The following is a 14,303-nucleotide window of genomic DNA, read 5'->3' as shown; positions in this document are numbered from 1 at the left end:
ATGCGTAGAGGCCCACGTATCCCAGCGAAGCAGGCGGTTCGCAAGCATCTCTGGGATCACGTGGGCCGGCCCAACCAATCCGAAAGGGGATTCCCATTTACGTACGGAATCCCAAGCTTAATAGGAATAATCCAAACAATACATTTTTACACCACTGAAATAAAAATATAATCATTACAGCTTTAAAATTAATTAAAATACAATTTAATTAAATATTTAAAACAAAAGTTTAATTTTTTGAAAAATAAATTTAAACATTTTTTAAGGGGCCAAGAATAACACAAACTTATTTTACAGGTTTTTGAATGTAAAATGATTTTTAAAATTTTATTTTAGTATTTATTTTCACCTTTACGCTGGTAAAAGAAGGCCTTACGCCTGCTTTTACCAGGCATAATAATTTCATGGGCAATCGCTGGGCAAGAGTTGGGCAAATAGCCAGCGAATGTCCATTTCCTGTGCATGCAGTCCTGACAGATCGCAAGTTCCAGGTTTACACATGGGCTGCGTATGCGTGAAAACCCAGAACTTGGCGAGGCACTTACGATGCGTACGCAGTTATTGGCCCCGGAAAATCCAGGCCATTATTTTAGAATTTTCTTATTTTGTTTAGACCCTTATTTTAGACATTAGAAATTTCAGTTACTGAAGAAAGAAAATGGCAGATTTTTTAAGAAAGCATTTGAGTGATTTATGAAAACTCTGGCCAGATTGTGTAATCTCAGGGTGATATACTCTAACTATAAAATAGCACATATTGGGCTGAATTTTGCCAGCGCTCAGAGGGCGGGTTCGGAAGTGGGTCTGCTGTCAAAATCCAAAAAATTGACAGCGGGCTGGTATCCCGCTCGAAACCTGCCTCCTTGAGAGTTTCCCTCGTGCTGGCTCTGCCTGCGCTTTGCAGACTCGGCACTAAGCGGTGGGTCATGCAATTGTGTTTTTTACCAGGTACAAAGCATTTTCCCAATTATTCCACAAGGTTCCCGTCGCTCGGGGATCATGCCAGGTAAGTATGTTGGGTTCTGAACAACTCTCCATTTCTTTAATTTAGATGACCGCTGCAAAAGTGGTATAAAAGCTACCATTTTACAGCTGGTCACTTTCCAATCTCAGCAGCTTCGGCCTTCAGTATTTGGAACCCACATTTGAGCTTTATGCACTTTTGAAGTGTTTGGAATAATCTCTCTATCCACTGTCACCTCTTTGAAACAACCTATCTCAACATTGAGATTACTTCTGTCATCTCAAACTCACCTGCCATCCATTCCATCAGCATCGGTGCCCTTGAAAAAATCTCACCTTGGTGATCAGCCCCAACACCAACATCACTGGGCACACCAGCAGCACCATCATCCACACCAACCTTCTCCGCAATCAACTGATGCTGCACTGGACACAGGGCATCATCACCCGTGCACATTGCTGTCCGGGACACCAGCGATGGCCTCACCGTGTCCAGATTTGCTTTACTTAATAATTGAACATCCTGGCTGCCACATGATGCACCAGGTTGGCACCACCCCACACCAGCACCATCAAGCATCCCTACAATCTCCAAGCCATTCCTTTCACATTCATCATCATTGGTGGGGGGTGGGGGAATGTTATGTCTCACCATTCACTGGAACTCACTAAAACACTTTCAAAGGTGCACACAAATCTGTCCAAGATGGCAAACTGGTGACAATAAGGATTTCAATGCTTGACAACACATTAACAGAATGTTTACACGAACATTGGCTAAAACACCCAAGTGCCTACCCTTTTGTGTGTTGTTACTTGGTATGATTGGACTAGGATGAGGGCGAGTGTGAGGGGTGGCTAGTGAGATGGAGAAGTGATAATGTAGATAGAGAGGGATGGGTGGAGGTACAAGGTAATCTGGTGTGAGTAAGGATGTGCAGGGGTAGGGTAGGGTAGGCAGAGTGATGGGGATGTGATGAGTGGTACAGCAGGATGAGGTTGTGTGCGGCTTTGCAGTAACATTTCGTGATCTACTGAGATCATTGAAAGGTTTGTGCCACTGCAGCCTGGTCCTCCTGACGACATCCCTGCTTGTGTCCTCCTGTGCACTGTGCAACCAGGCTGCATTGGTGTCCTGGTGAGGTGTCTTCTGCCCTTTGGATGGGAAGAGAACCTCCCTGCATGCTGTAACTCCCTCCATAAGCATATGCAGGGAGTCATGGGAGAGCCTGGGTACAGCCGTGCACCTCTGTGCAGTGCTTGTCAGTGTTTGCAGCACCTCAATGCTGTAGAACACTGACAGCAGAACTGTCAAAATCAATTTGGACATGGCCCCTTTAAGGAAACCGGCTGATGACGCGTCATCAAATGCTGTCACCAGACCCGTTTCCTATTAATTGCCCGGGAAACTCGCAGGGTGTGCTTAACAAGCCCAGTCATCGTAAAATCTTGTTGGAGGCCAGGTTCGAGACACATGCCAGGTTCGAGACACATGCCAGGTCCCAACACGCCACGGACGTCACCCACCCCGGACCCACCAAGGTTGGATAAATCCAGCCCATTGTGTGTCATACAGTGTGACACCTTTAACATTGAAAAGTTCTTAATCACAGAACCTACTTACAGGAGTAACAACAGAAAATGCTGGAAAAACTCAGCAAGTCAGGCAACATCCGTGGAGAGAAATTTGAGTTGACGTTTCGGGTTTTGAAGAAGGGTCAAACCCGAAACGTCAACTCAAATTTCTCTCCACGGATGTTGCCTGACTTGCTGAGTTTTTCCAGCATTTTCTGTTGTTATTTCGGATTTCCAACATCTGCAGTATTTTGCTATCATACTTACAGGAGTAACAGGTACTACAGGTACTTATGAGTTTTCAATTAAACCGCACGCCCCACATATTGAACTTAAGATATATTAGATATTTTAAAAAGTATGTTTAGCACGCACAGACTCCACACCCATTGTTACATTTGGATAACAATTTAAAATGCTAGATTCTTATGCAATACTGTCAGAAATTGGCTAACACATTCTAGCCTGCAAAGTTCCCTAACCGTAGAATAATTAAAACTCTGGTAGACATGAGCCCTGGTCTTAGTAATCATACTTAAATGAGAAAGAGAAAGAGAAAGCAGCCCAATCTGACCTGTCATTGCCTCAGCATTGATTTCATGAATGCAGAACAATTACATCTTAAAGAGACACTGCCTGCACTTCAGCAGCAGAATAATGCATTATGCATTGCATGGTGTAATTATAAAACAACATGTCATCTGACATACAGTAGTATGGAATTTCCATTTTTTTCCACTTTATAAAGTTATCAAAAATTATATTGCAAACTTACAAAATAGTTCTCACTCCAAGAAATTGCTAGATTCAACCATTTTTTGGTTGTTTTTTGGTGTCCTGTTCGTTGCTGTCAACATTCCTCTGCCACCTCTTTTATGCCATTAATGGCAATCCTATAACACTTTGTAAATTTTTTAAAACTTTTTTACACATTATTGGAATAATTTGATGAATTGCGCTCCCGATGTGGATTTTTCCCGTCCGGAGTGCACATGGGGAATTTGGGTCACCGGGTTGTCTGGGAGCACAAATTTGTAAATTTTGCCTTTTAAAAATTATGATTGCAGCCTTTTGCAGTTGGAAGAACAGGGTTTTTTTAGCCAATAAGGCATCTTTATGCCTGATAACTTATTTGGCGAGAATAAGCAATGCAATTTTTGAAAAACACAGTTGCCATTTAGCTCCAGCAGCATTAACGTTCATTAGTAAAGGTGAAGTAAATCATTTCCATGTGTTGAGTGTAGATTTCCATAATATGTGGTGTCTCAGCTTACTGCGAAGATCTTGACATCAGAATATGCAGTTTATCTCACTGAGCAGTAATTGTATGCAAATCATGTTCAGAAGTGCCTTGCTTCCCAAAAGCCCCGTGGACATTGAACCTATATATGGCAGAATTCCTGCGACATTGCTCACAGTGAGTTGGAGGATACACTGTTTTGCCATTCCTGTGGCTACATAAACAGAATCTCCAGGCAAATTTCATTGTTCATCCATAGCAAAATGAAAGGTAAGTTTAAAAAAGAACTCAAAGCCTCTTTAAATTACTTACACTAAAAAAAGAGGCTCTTAATTTTCAAAAGACAGGTACAAGAGATAATACTATAATATATTGTATAGTATAATTTAAGCATATGGTCCCCCTGTGGCAGATTTCATAGCTCCATCTGCAGTGATGTACAGGAAACTCTTTGGTATCCGGCACCGATGGGACCGGGATGGTGCCGGTTGATACAAAATTCCGGATAACAGAGAGGTATATCTACCGAGGCTATTTTTAACAAACAAAAATAAAAAAAATCAAGTATTTGCAGTATAATTGGGTAATCACCTACAGAATGTTGTGTTAAATGGGTGGTGGAAGATGCTTGATTAAGTACAGTAATGCCAGTTGAGGGTAATACATAACTCTTTAATTACTTAACAGTAAAACAAAACTTATAAACAACTGTATACTGTAGTTTTCGGAGTGAGAATTGTGCCGGTTATTAGAGAATTCCGGTGCCGGTTAAACGAGAGTTTCCTGTAAAAAGTAAGTTTTTAAAAGTAGACGGTTTGGTTACAGCAAGGAGAACTGTAAAAGACTTCAGGAGGACATAGACAAGTTAGCAGAATGGCAGACAGATTGCAGATGCAATTTAACTTGGATATAAGCTTTGGGTAATAATTTGAGAGAGGAGGAACAAGGCACGTGCGTATACGCTCAATGGAAAGATGCTGAGTGCTGTGGATGAACAGAGAGACCTAGAGGTTTCTGCATAATTCCCTGTAAGTGCAAATGCAGGTAGATAACTCTACAAAAAGGCCAATAGCATTTTGGGTTTCATAAATAGGGGCCTAAAGTAAGGGGAAGTAATGATAAGTTTGTACATGGCAATGGTTAGGCTGCAGTTTGGACACTAGCAAGAACATTATGCTGAATGTTCTCTATGGCTTTAGAGTCACTGTGATGATGCCAGGGATGGGAAACTATAGCTATGGGGAGAGACTTGAGATATTTGGACCATTTCCACTGAAGCAGAGAAGGGAGGCTAAGAGGAGATTTAATGAAGGTTTTAAAAATTATGAAGTGTTTTGATCGAGTAAATTTTGATTAAGGATGTCAATTTTAAATTATCGCTAAGAGAATAAGGAGAGATGATGGGAGAAATGTTTTTATGCTAAGAGTTGTTGGAGCATGAATTGCTTTGTCACAGGTAGTGCTTCAGACAGAGACTGCTGCATCTTTTAAGGGAAAATAGAAAAATATTTGAAGCAAAGAAAGATACAGGGCTGCGGGGTAGAGCATGGGACAGTGGGATTAGTTTTGGATTGCTCTAGCAAAAAGCCGACTCAAGCACGGTAACCATCTTCGGTGCTGTAACTTTGTTTGGTGCTATTTGTATAGCATAATGAGTTTAAGTGCTTGTAAAGGATTGTGCCCTTCAAAAATTCAGTGGTGCCTTAGTAATGGAGTCAAGCATTGGGTGGATGAGGTGTCACGGTGAGGTCAAGAATCATGATTTGATGAGGCCGCAAGCAAGGCCCAACATGGTTGTCTCAAGGTCAATCGCTATACAACCAGGGAAAGCAAACGGGGCGGGTGGGGGGGTTAGGGTGTGACCCCAGGCCCATAGTTGAGTACGGTTAGCAAGTGGTGCTTGCAAATGGGCAGGAGGGTCTTGGGTGTCCCACTTACCAGGCGAAAGACGGAAAATCGGGTATTAAACCGGGAAAAAGTACCTGAAAATTGAGTTATAAAGCTAAATGGTGGGCAGATTTGGACGACTCACACCACAGCATCATTACTGATGGGAGGTCTGTAATCGCCATCTTTTACCACACCACCAGCTCGAGTCTTGCACCACATCACCACCCAGTAGCCAAAAAGCTGTAACTACAGTATCACACAATGTTGACATAAAGATTTTCTGTTTTAAAATTGTTAATGCTTTGCAGAGGGATTTTTTTCCCCATCATAAATGACATAACAAAGTGAGAGAACATGGTGATTACAGGAAATAAGTGTTCCGGAAAGAAATATATGTCACATGCGGGTGTGTCAGCCATGGCTCAGTCGTAGCACTCTCGCCTCTGAGTCAGAGGTTCGTGGGTTTAAGTCCCACTCCAGAGACTTGAACACGTAATCCAGGCTGACACTCCACTGCAGTACAGAGGGAATGCTGCATTGTCAGATGTGCTGTTTTTCAGATGATACTTTACACGTCTACTCTTTTAGTGTCCTGGCCAGCATTTATCTAATATCTGTGTTTCTTGGTGCATTTCTAATAATCTTAAATCCCATTTGTTTACAAGAACAGGTCCAGTTCCTTCTTGAAAAGAGATGATCTGGTCATTTACTTCATTGCTGTTTGAGGGAGCTTACAGTGTGCAAATTGGCTGACGCGTTTCCTACATTACAACAGTGATTACAATTGAAAAGTAATATATTGGCTGTAAAGTGCTTTGGGATGTCCTGAGGTTGTGAAATGCACTATATAAATTCAAGTCCTTTTATTCTTTCTATTGTTAATTTGTAGATAGTTATCATTGTTTTTTACTGTGGATAATAAGTTCACTGTATTTGGGCGAAAATTAGTTTCTGAACTTTGAAAAGTATTTTCCAATCAGGATGCGCAGTAACTTCATAAACGATGTATGGGAATGTACACTCTCAAAATGTGTGTGATTGTACACCTCAATATCTATCTGAACATAAGTAATAGTTTCAGGCAGGAGAAGACCTTTGATCCAAATCCACTGTGTTCTCTTGGTGCATTTCTAATAACCTTAAATCCCATTTGTTAACAAGAACAGGTCTAGTTCCTTCTTGAAACCTATGACGGTTTCTTGCTCCACCATCTGTGCTAGTAATCTATTCTGTATCATTAATCATACAATGGCTTCATAAAATATACGTGAATGTGCATGTATATATGTATATAATAGCTTCATAATATATATGTGTAAATGTAATAAGAATAAAAGGGATGTCAGTCCCATTAATATGTTTTCTTTTTACAAAATAGTCAAAACTATGTCATTGTCTTTTTCCAGATGGGAAGGTCAGGGTAAAAGTGAAGTGGGCAGGTGTAAGGAAACAGGCCAAGTCCACATAACGGTTGATCCCAAGTTCTACAGACCCACTGAAGTGGTAAGAACATTTAAAAAACATATTGAAAGGTAACCTGGTTCTGTTCATGTGAATTGCTTCATTTGACAGTTTGTTTCTAAAATGATCGATTATATCATCTAAAATTGTAATTTTGTTTCAGAAATACTATGGGTCAATGGGTGGTGTTAGAAACCTCTCTAACAGTTGGTAATATACCTTCACTGTTACTCCCACTACTACAATGTATTATTTGGTGGTTTACTCTTGTTTCTGACTATTAAAGTTGCTGAAGCCGATTTCTTGTGCGTCTTTGGTTTGTATTCAAGTTTGTAGCACAAATGTCCATTGTTTATAATTCTGTTCTTGATTCTTTTGAGATAATTTCTTCCAAATTTGCTCTTTTTATTTGTTTTTACTTTGATCAATTTACTTTTTTAAGTTGAATTCCACAAGAGATCGTTGACTGGGTAACTTGAGCCATATTTATACTTCTTTGTGTCAAGTCCACAAGAAGCAGGACAAATCCAACCTGGCCAATTACTGCCACACCAGCCTACTCCCAGCCATTAGCAAACTAATGGAAGAAATCATCGACAGTGCTATCAAGCGGCACTTACTTACCAATAACCTGCTCACCGATGCTCAGTTTGGGTTCTGCCAGAACCGCCCGGCTCCAGACCTCGTTACAGCCTTGTTCCAAACATGAACAAAGGAGCTGAATTCGAGGTAAGGTGAGAGTGGCTCAGATTATACGTATGAGCACGGGTCTCTGGATTCTGAGGAGCTGGTGCACCCAGTATGTGCACACTCTGTTTCACTTGTCCGCATATACTTTACAGCTATTTGCTAGAGTCAGCCTACTGGCCTGAAGGGTTGAAGTAGGTACAGGGTATTTCAATATGAATTGTGATCTTTTGACTTGATTAGATCTTGAAGAATATTCTCAACTTGACATGTTATACAGAACTGTGACAGCTACTCTTTACTTTGCTTTGCATACCAAATTTATGCTACAGGGCATAAACTTATTGTGAAAATGATAGTACAACATAGACATATGTAACTAGTTGCTGGGAGGCTGGCAGATATAATGCAAGCAACTCACCTGTTTTTTTCTGCTTTGATTTCCCTCTGCCACAACTTCCACCAGAGGAAAACCTAGGGGACAAAATTGGGCTTTGTAGCGCCTGTTTTTTGGGTGCTATGGGACACCTTAGGGATCCAAAATGGCATCCACGGTGTGCACACACTTCTGGCGCGAAGCAGGCCAGGCGCCATATTGGTAAAGGGGTTAGCGCGCACACACTTAACGTTGGCCAGACATTTACAAGGCAGGCAGATCATAATGTCAATCAGCGTGCAACACTGATTTGACGCCAGCACTGCCATTTTGGAGCTCCACACTCCAGCCAACGCCCTCTCTTAACCTTGCACAGCTGAACATGATGTGAAGCAGCATGAAGGACCCCCCACCAGCGCTATTTAATGGGATCATCGACTACTTACAGGTTTGTTGCTGGTTTATTTCTTCTGGCTGTCCCTACAATTCTACAAGCTTTTGGTGCTTTCAAGTTTCAAAAGTCTACTGGGAGTGGTGTGGTAGGTGCTAAAGTACTTTTTGCTGACTTCAAGGCTTCTGCACAAACCAGTTGCTCCCAGACATGTGTGCACTAGTAGGCCTTCCTCTTGGAATCGAGCATGACTGGGAGAATGAGCAGAGGCCACGCAGAGCAGGACAAGCTGCTGGAAGAGGGAGGAGGAGGAAGGCTCTCGGCAAAAGTCCATATCCGCCCAGCGTGTTCAGGGAGCAATTCTCCTACCTGAACCTCAGCGATGACCAATGTTTGAGATGTCTGCACTTCACTAAGGAGGTCTTCACTGAAATCTGCCACCTATTGCAGCCACAACTCCAACCTCAGAGCAGGGCAAAGACCGCATTGCCAGTGGCTGTGAAGGTGACCATGGCTATGAACTTTTATGTGTCTGGCTCTTTCCAGGCTGCTGCTGGACATATTAGCAACATCTCACAGTTTGCAGTGCGCTGTTGGATAAGGGAGGCTCTCTATTCAAAGCGAGATAGCTTCATTTCATTCCCTCTTGCCAAAGAGAAGCAGGCGGAGTGAGAAAGAGGGTTTGCAAGGATTACAGGCTCCCCCATGATGCAGGATGCCATTGACTGCATGCACATTGCTTTGTGTGCGCCTCATATCAACTCTGCCATGAACCTGAACTGAAAGGGATTCCACTCCCTCAACGTGAAGTTGGTGTGTGACAATAGGCAGCGCATCATGCAGGCCAATGCCCGGTATCCTCGCAGTAGTTACGATGCATTAATTCTGCTGCAGTCCGCTGTGCCAATTGTATTTCAGCCACCACGGCATACCAAAGGGTGGCTACTGGGTGACAAGGGCTATCCCCTGAGTACATGGCTCATGAGTCCGGTTCACATCTCACAGACACATGTGCAGCACGCATACAATGAGAGCCATACTGCCACAAGAAATCTGATAGAGCAGACCATTGGCGTGCTGGAGCAACAATTCCGCAGTCTGGACTGCTCTGGAGTAGCCCTAAAGTATTGGCTGAGCGGGTCTCAAGATTTATGGTGGTATGCTGCATGCTGCACAACCTTGCCATCATGAAGGAACAGCCCTTGCCACCACCTATCAGGCGAGAAGCTGAGGAGCAAGAGCACCTGGAGGAAGGGGAGGAGGCTGAAGAGGAGGAAGAGGAAGGGAGGCTGCAACTTAGACAGCCCTTTGCTACCCGGGCAAAGGTGAAGAACGAATTTGAGTGTAAAACCAATAACTGCAACCCTAATTTCTCATTCACCAACAGTCCATACACCTTAACTTCCCTCTGCCACAATGCAAAAGTAAAAGCCAACTCAAAATACATATTCCAATCCAAATTTATAAATTAAATCATGCCATATTGCATACAAACTTAAACTAATCACCCATGTGCGTTCCCTTAGTGCCTGTCTTCCGTGTGCCTTTGCCTGTCCTAGTGCTCCTACAAAATGCTACCCCAGTGGCTGCAGCATGGCTGGTGAAAGGCTGCTAACTTTCAGTGGAGGTGAGTGCAGATGGCCTTGGAGAGTGATCCCGAGCAGCTCTGGGCCTATAAGGCCCAGCTGTAGACTGCACCATCTCGGCATGGGCGGCAGCAGTCTGGGCTGGATGCTGATGGGTAACAGGAAAGGGCACTGGAGGATGGCAGGGTGGGATCACAAACACTGTCATCCTGAGAGAGGACAGCAGGTTCGTGCTCCATGTAGCCACTGTTGCTCCCCCAGGCCAGCGCCTCAGCAATCCTAGTAATCTGTTGGAGGACAGATTTCTGGACTGCTGTAACACCCTGGAAGCCCCTGTGAACACTGGTATCCAGAGCCATGATGACAGCAGTCTGAACTTCCACTGCAGCACTCAGACTTTGGGTGGATGCTGCTTGTGCTGCATTGGAAGCTGAGAGATCGGTCATTAGATGCTGCATCATGGTTGGTTCCACAAGTATGTTGATGGAGTTGGCCACCAGTTCCATGCTGGAAAGGATGAGCTCCAAGCTCTCCACAAAGCCCTGTGCCATGTTGGTGCCGGAGTCCTCCATGCTCCTTGACATTGAACACATGCTTTCTGTCAGGCTTTTCAATGCACCGAGCATTTCGGTGTGTAGACCCATCTGCCTTTATCTGTAGCCTGGCCCATCAAAGTCTTCATTTGAGTCCACTGCAGCAGAACTCCTGTGTGACCTCGCCTTCCAGCAAGCTGGCACCTGTGCTATCCTTGCCCCCTTGCCCTGGCTGCAGCGCACTTGTGCCCAGTGTCACTCCATGTGCAGATCCTGCCTCAATGCTATCCTCTAAGATACACGCAGTGTCAGCATCTGAGCTGGTGGCTGTGAGTGTGAAATTGAGTGATGGTGTGTCTTCATCACTGTCTTCTTGGTCTTCCGCCACTGCTTGGGCAGGTTGCAGTTCTTGGGTATCTGAAAGGAAAAAGGGACTAGGGTAGGGTTGTGGTGAGGGGAGTGGAGAAAGTAATAAGTGCCTGCTTACACCATCTGCAGCTTGTAAGTCAGAAGAGATTATGGGTTGAGGGGAAAGTGGGATGTGAGAAGGAGGATTAGGTATGAGGATACCTTCATCTTCAATGGATTCAGCCCCGCCGCTGGTCACGGCCTCAACAATGGCCCTTCCCATAATGTCCTCCATGGGGGTTAGAACATGCAGGCGCACCTCTCCCCCTCCAGTTAGTTTCTGCTGCCTCCAGTTGTGCACCACCTTCTCCTGCAAGAGAAAGGGAAGTGTGTCTGAGAGTCATGCAATATGTTTGGGTGATGTGACTGTTATGGTTGAATAGCTGGCAGTGTGAGCAAGCTGTGAGATGTGGATGTGAGGCTTGCAACAGTGCTAAGTGTGTGAGGGTGAGGTAAAGCATATGAATGTTAGGTATGAGTCCTGATTGATCAAGATTGTTGGTAGGTGAGTAATAGGCTTGTGATGAATTGAGCAGTGGCTGAGGCTAGTGGTGCAGTTGGTAGAATGTGGCATTTGAAGACGCATTTACTGACCTTGACCACTCATGTGAGGTCATTAAACTTTTTGTGGCACTGCGTCCAGGTCCTTGGGGCTAAACTCCTGGCATTGACCTCCGCAGCTATCTGTTCCCACTGCCTTTTATCCTGTGTCTAGAGTGCCTCCTGCCCCCCTGTGGATACAGGACATCTCTCCTCCTTTCTACCTCCTCCACCAAGACCTCCAATGCAGCATCTGAAAACCTTGGTGCACACTCTCTCCCATGGTCAGCCATTGTTAATTGTTGCACAGAACACTATTCCCAATGATCTGAGCACCTCCAGCAGCCACAATGCACCTTCCTTTTAAGAGGTGCAGACTAGCTTTAAGCAGTGCAGGCTAGCTTTAAGTAGCGCTAGTGCTGGCTGCATGCAGAAATTATTTTAATGAGCAGACAGCGCGAAGTTGGCATGCTGCCTGCAATACACTGAACGGGCATGGGGTAATCGCGCATCACGATCCCTGCGCCCGTTTTCGGGGGCTATCCAATTTAATCCCCACAGTTTCCACCAGTGACACTTATTTGACAGGCAAGATTTTCTTGTTAAGAAATCGTTGGTGCCAGTCTATGTTCTTTGTAGCATAATAGATCGATAAACCAATGTGTTAAAAAACTTGAATGGAACCTGGTGAGTTATGTAAATGGTGCTTTAGAAGTTGAACTTAATCATTAGAAACGGAGGAGGGGCGTTGGAGGTGGATGGTGTGGTCAACCATGCCAAAAGGCTGCAGAGGGGTCGAGAAGGAGGAGGAGGGATAGTGCACCATAGTCAGTCACAGAGGATGTCTTTTGTGACTTTAATTAAGACCGTGGCAGGGGCAGAAATCAGATTGGAGTGGTTCAGATATGGAGATGCGGGAAAGAGGGGCACAGATTTGGGAGCCGGCAACATCCTCTGCTGACAAACCACTTTATAAATATGTATTGATGAAGTTTCTCTGTCTATTTAACAGAGAAATCACTGATAGTTTTAGCCCAAATATCTGTACATATTATGGAATGTAATATTGTTCTGAATAAGTCCCCATCGATGAATTGAAAAAGGTTACTCTTTAAATATACTTTTTACTAACTAGCAAAACATCTTTGATTTGTGCAGAATTCCTACCAATTGGTGTGTGTGCAAGAGAGGAAAAGAGAGTTAGGGGGAAATTGGAGGTGGCAACACCCCCTGTGTTTCTTTTGTTTTGTGCTACTGCTCACTGTACAGAATGTCAGGATACATAATTCTATTTTGATGGAGTTCACTAAGGAACGAGATACTCTGGCCTAGAAATTGGCCTGAGGCGCTCAAGCGGCGCAAAGTTCGCCTGGGCGCTGGAATTTGCGCCGCAATTGCCACATTAGCGATCGCCGCAAATTCAGTTGAAGTGCCCCTAGAGGGAGACGGGGCGCGGCTCGAGGCGCTCCGTGTCCCTCTTGGGGCGCTGGAAATGAATTTCGCAGCGCTACGTGCTGCAGCGCCACACGCTGCGGCACTGCAGGCCTTCTTCCCACTGTTAAGGGGGAGGGGCCTGCAACAGCGTGAGCCCCGATCGCGAGTGCCGGCAAAAGAGCCCGGCACCAAGGAGAAGTGCTGGGCTCTCGGGAAACAGCCGGCAATGCCGTGGGGGGGGGGGGGGGACCAGGAGGCCGGGGACGGAGGTGCTGGCAGGCAGCTGCCGAAAAAGCGGCCGCCCCGCACCTCCACCTTAACTTGCGCCTCTGCCGGCGCAGCAAGGCCCCGTGAACCGGACGCGGGTAGCGAACGGCACTACAGCGGCGTTCGCTACCAAATATCGCGATCGGGGCGTGAATGGGGCGCTGCGCACACCGATGACGTCATCAGCGGCGCAGCGCAAAAGGCTAACGCCACCATTAGCGCCCCTGCTGAATATCACGGGAGACGCAGCCAGTGGCGCTTCAGCCACTAACTGCCTCTTTAGGTGCTAACAGGTGGCGCTACTCACCCAATTTTTCCCCCTCTGAGTCCAAAAGTGTTCTGCGCCCTGACCGCATCACAGCAGCTGCTACTAAGTTTCTCAAACACTATGAAGTGCCGAATACAGTGACTAAATTACATTTTGAACAACAATTCAAGAAATTACGGCTGTGTAAAATAAGTGAAGTATAGAAATAAATGGGAAGTGGAAGGTCAAGCCCATGATTCCACCTGTAGGAGTCCGTGGAAGCCTTTCGGGATGGTCAGCCAAAGTACTAATGCCCCAGATTATGGTCTGGGTCTATTATTCATGCAGTGTGCACCAACAGCAAACTAACCAAGAGTGTTGTCATGTATACTTTTATACAGCGATGTTGGATGCGGTTTAATCTGCTGGCCCCCATGTCACTCTGATCAAGAACAATGGAGCTGTGTGCATTGCAGCATCCGAATGTCGGTGCTTGACTAATGTTGAAAAGTTAAGAGGTTCCAGTGGTTATACTGCAACCAGTGCAGAGTTGAAGTAGTGTGAAAGTCTTCTTCTTAGGCCGTCCCTTGGAACCGAGGATGACTTGCTTCCACATTAAAAATGAGTTCTCAGTTGACTGATGAGTCCAATGCGGGACCTACAGTCTGTCACAGGTGGGGCAGACGGTGGTTGAAGGGGTGGCTG

At 44.9% G+C, this 14,303-nt stretch overlaps 1 protein-coding gene across 2 annotated transcripts in view; it reads left to right on the top strand.

The window, feature by feature from the left end:
• gmds (GDP-mannose 4,6-dehydratase) overlaps positions 1-14,303 on the top strand; it is an 802,062-nt gene that overhangs the window by 696,575 nt on the left and 91,184 nt on the right. The window contains exon 9 of one of the 2 annotated variants that reach the window (XM_085989143.1): positions 7,075-7,200. In XM_085989143.1, the coding sequence (XP_085845269.1) occupies positions 7,075-7,200 (126 nt within the window). The remainder of the gene's footprint in view (positions 1-7,074; positions 7,201-14,303) is intronic. The other variant, XM_085989142.1, reaches the window with a different exon arrangement.

The sequence above is a fragment of the Somniosus microcephalus genome, chromosome 5, assembly GCF_052327205.1.
Source record: "Somniosus microcephalus isolate GS21.2 chromosome 5, FLI_Smic_1.0, whole genome shotgun sequence".
Taxonomy (NCBI): Eukaryota; Metazoa; Chordata; class Chondrichthyes; order Squaliformes; family Somniosidae; genus Somniosus; species Somniosus microcephalus.
The sequence above is the reverse complement of the archived record's forward strand: the minus strand, read 5'-3'. Positions and strand labels throughout refer to the sequence as shown.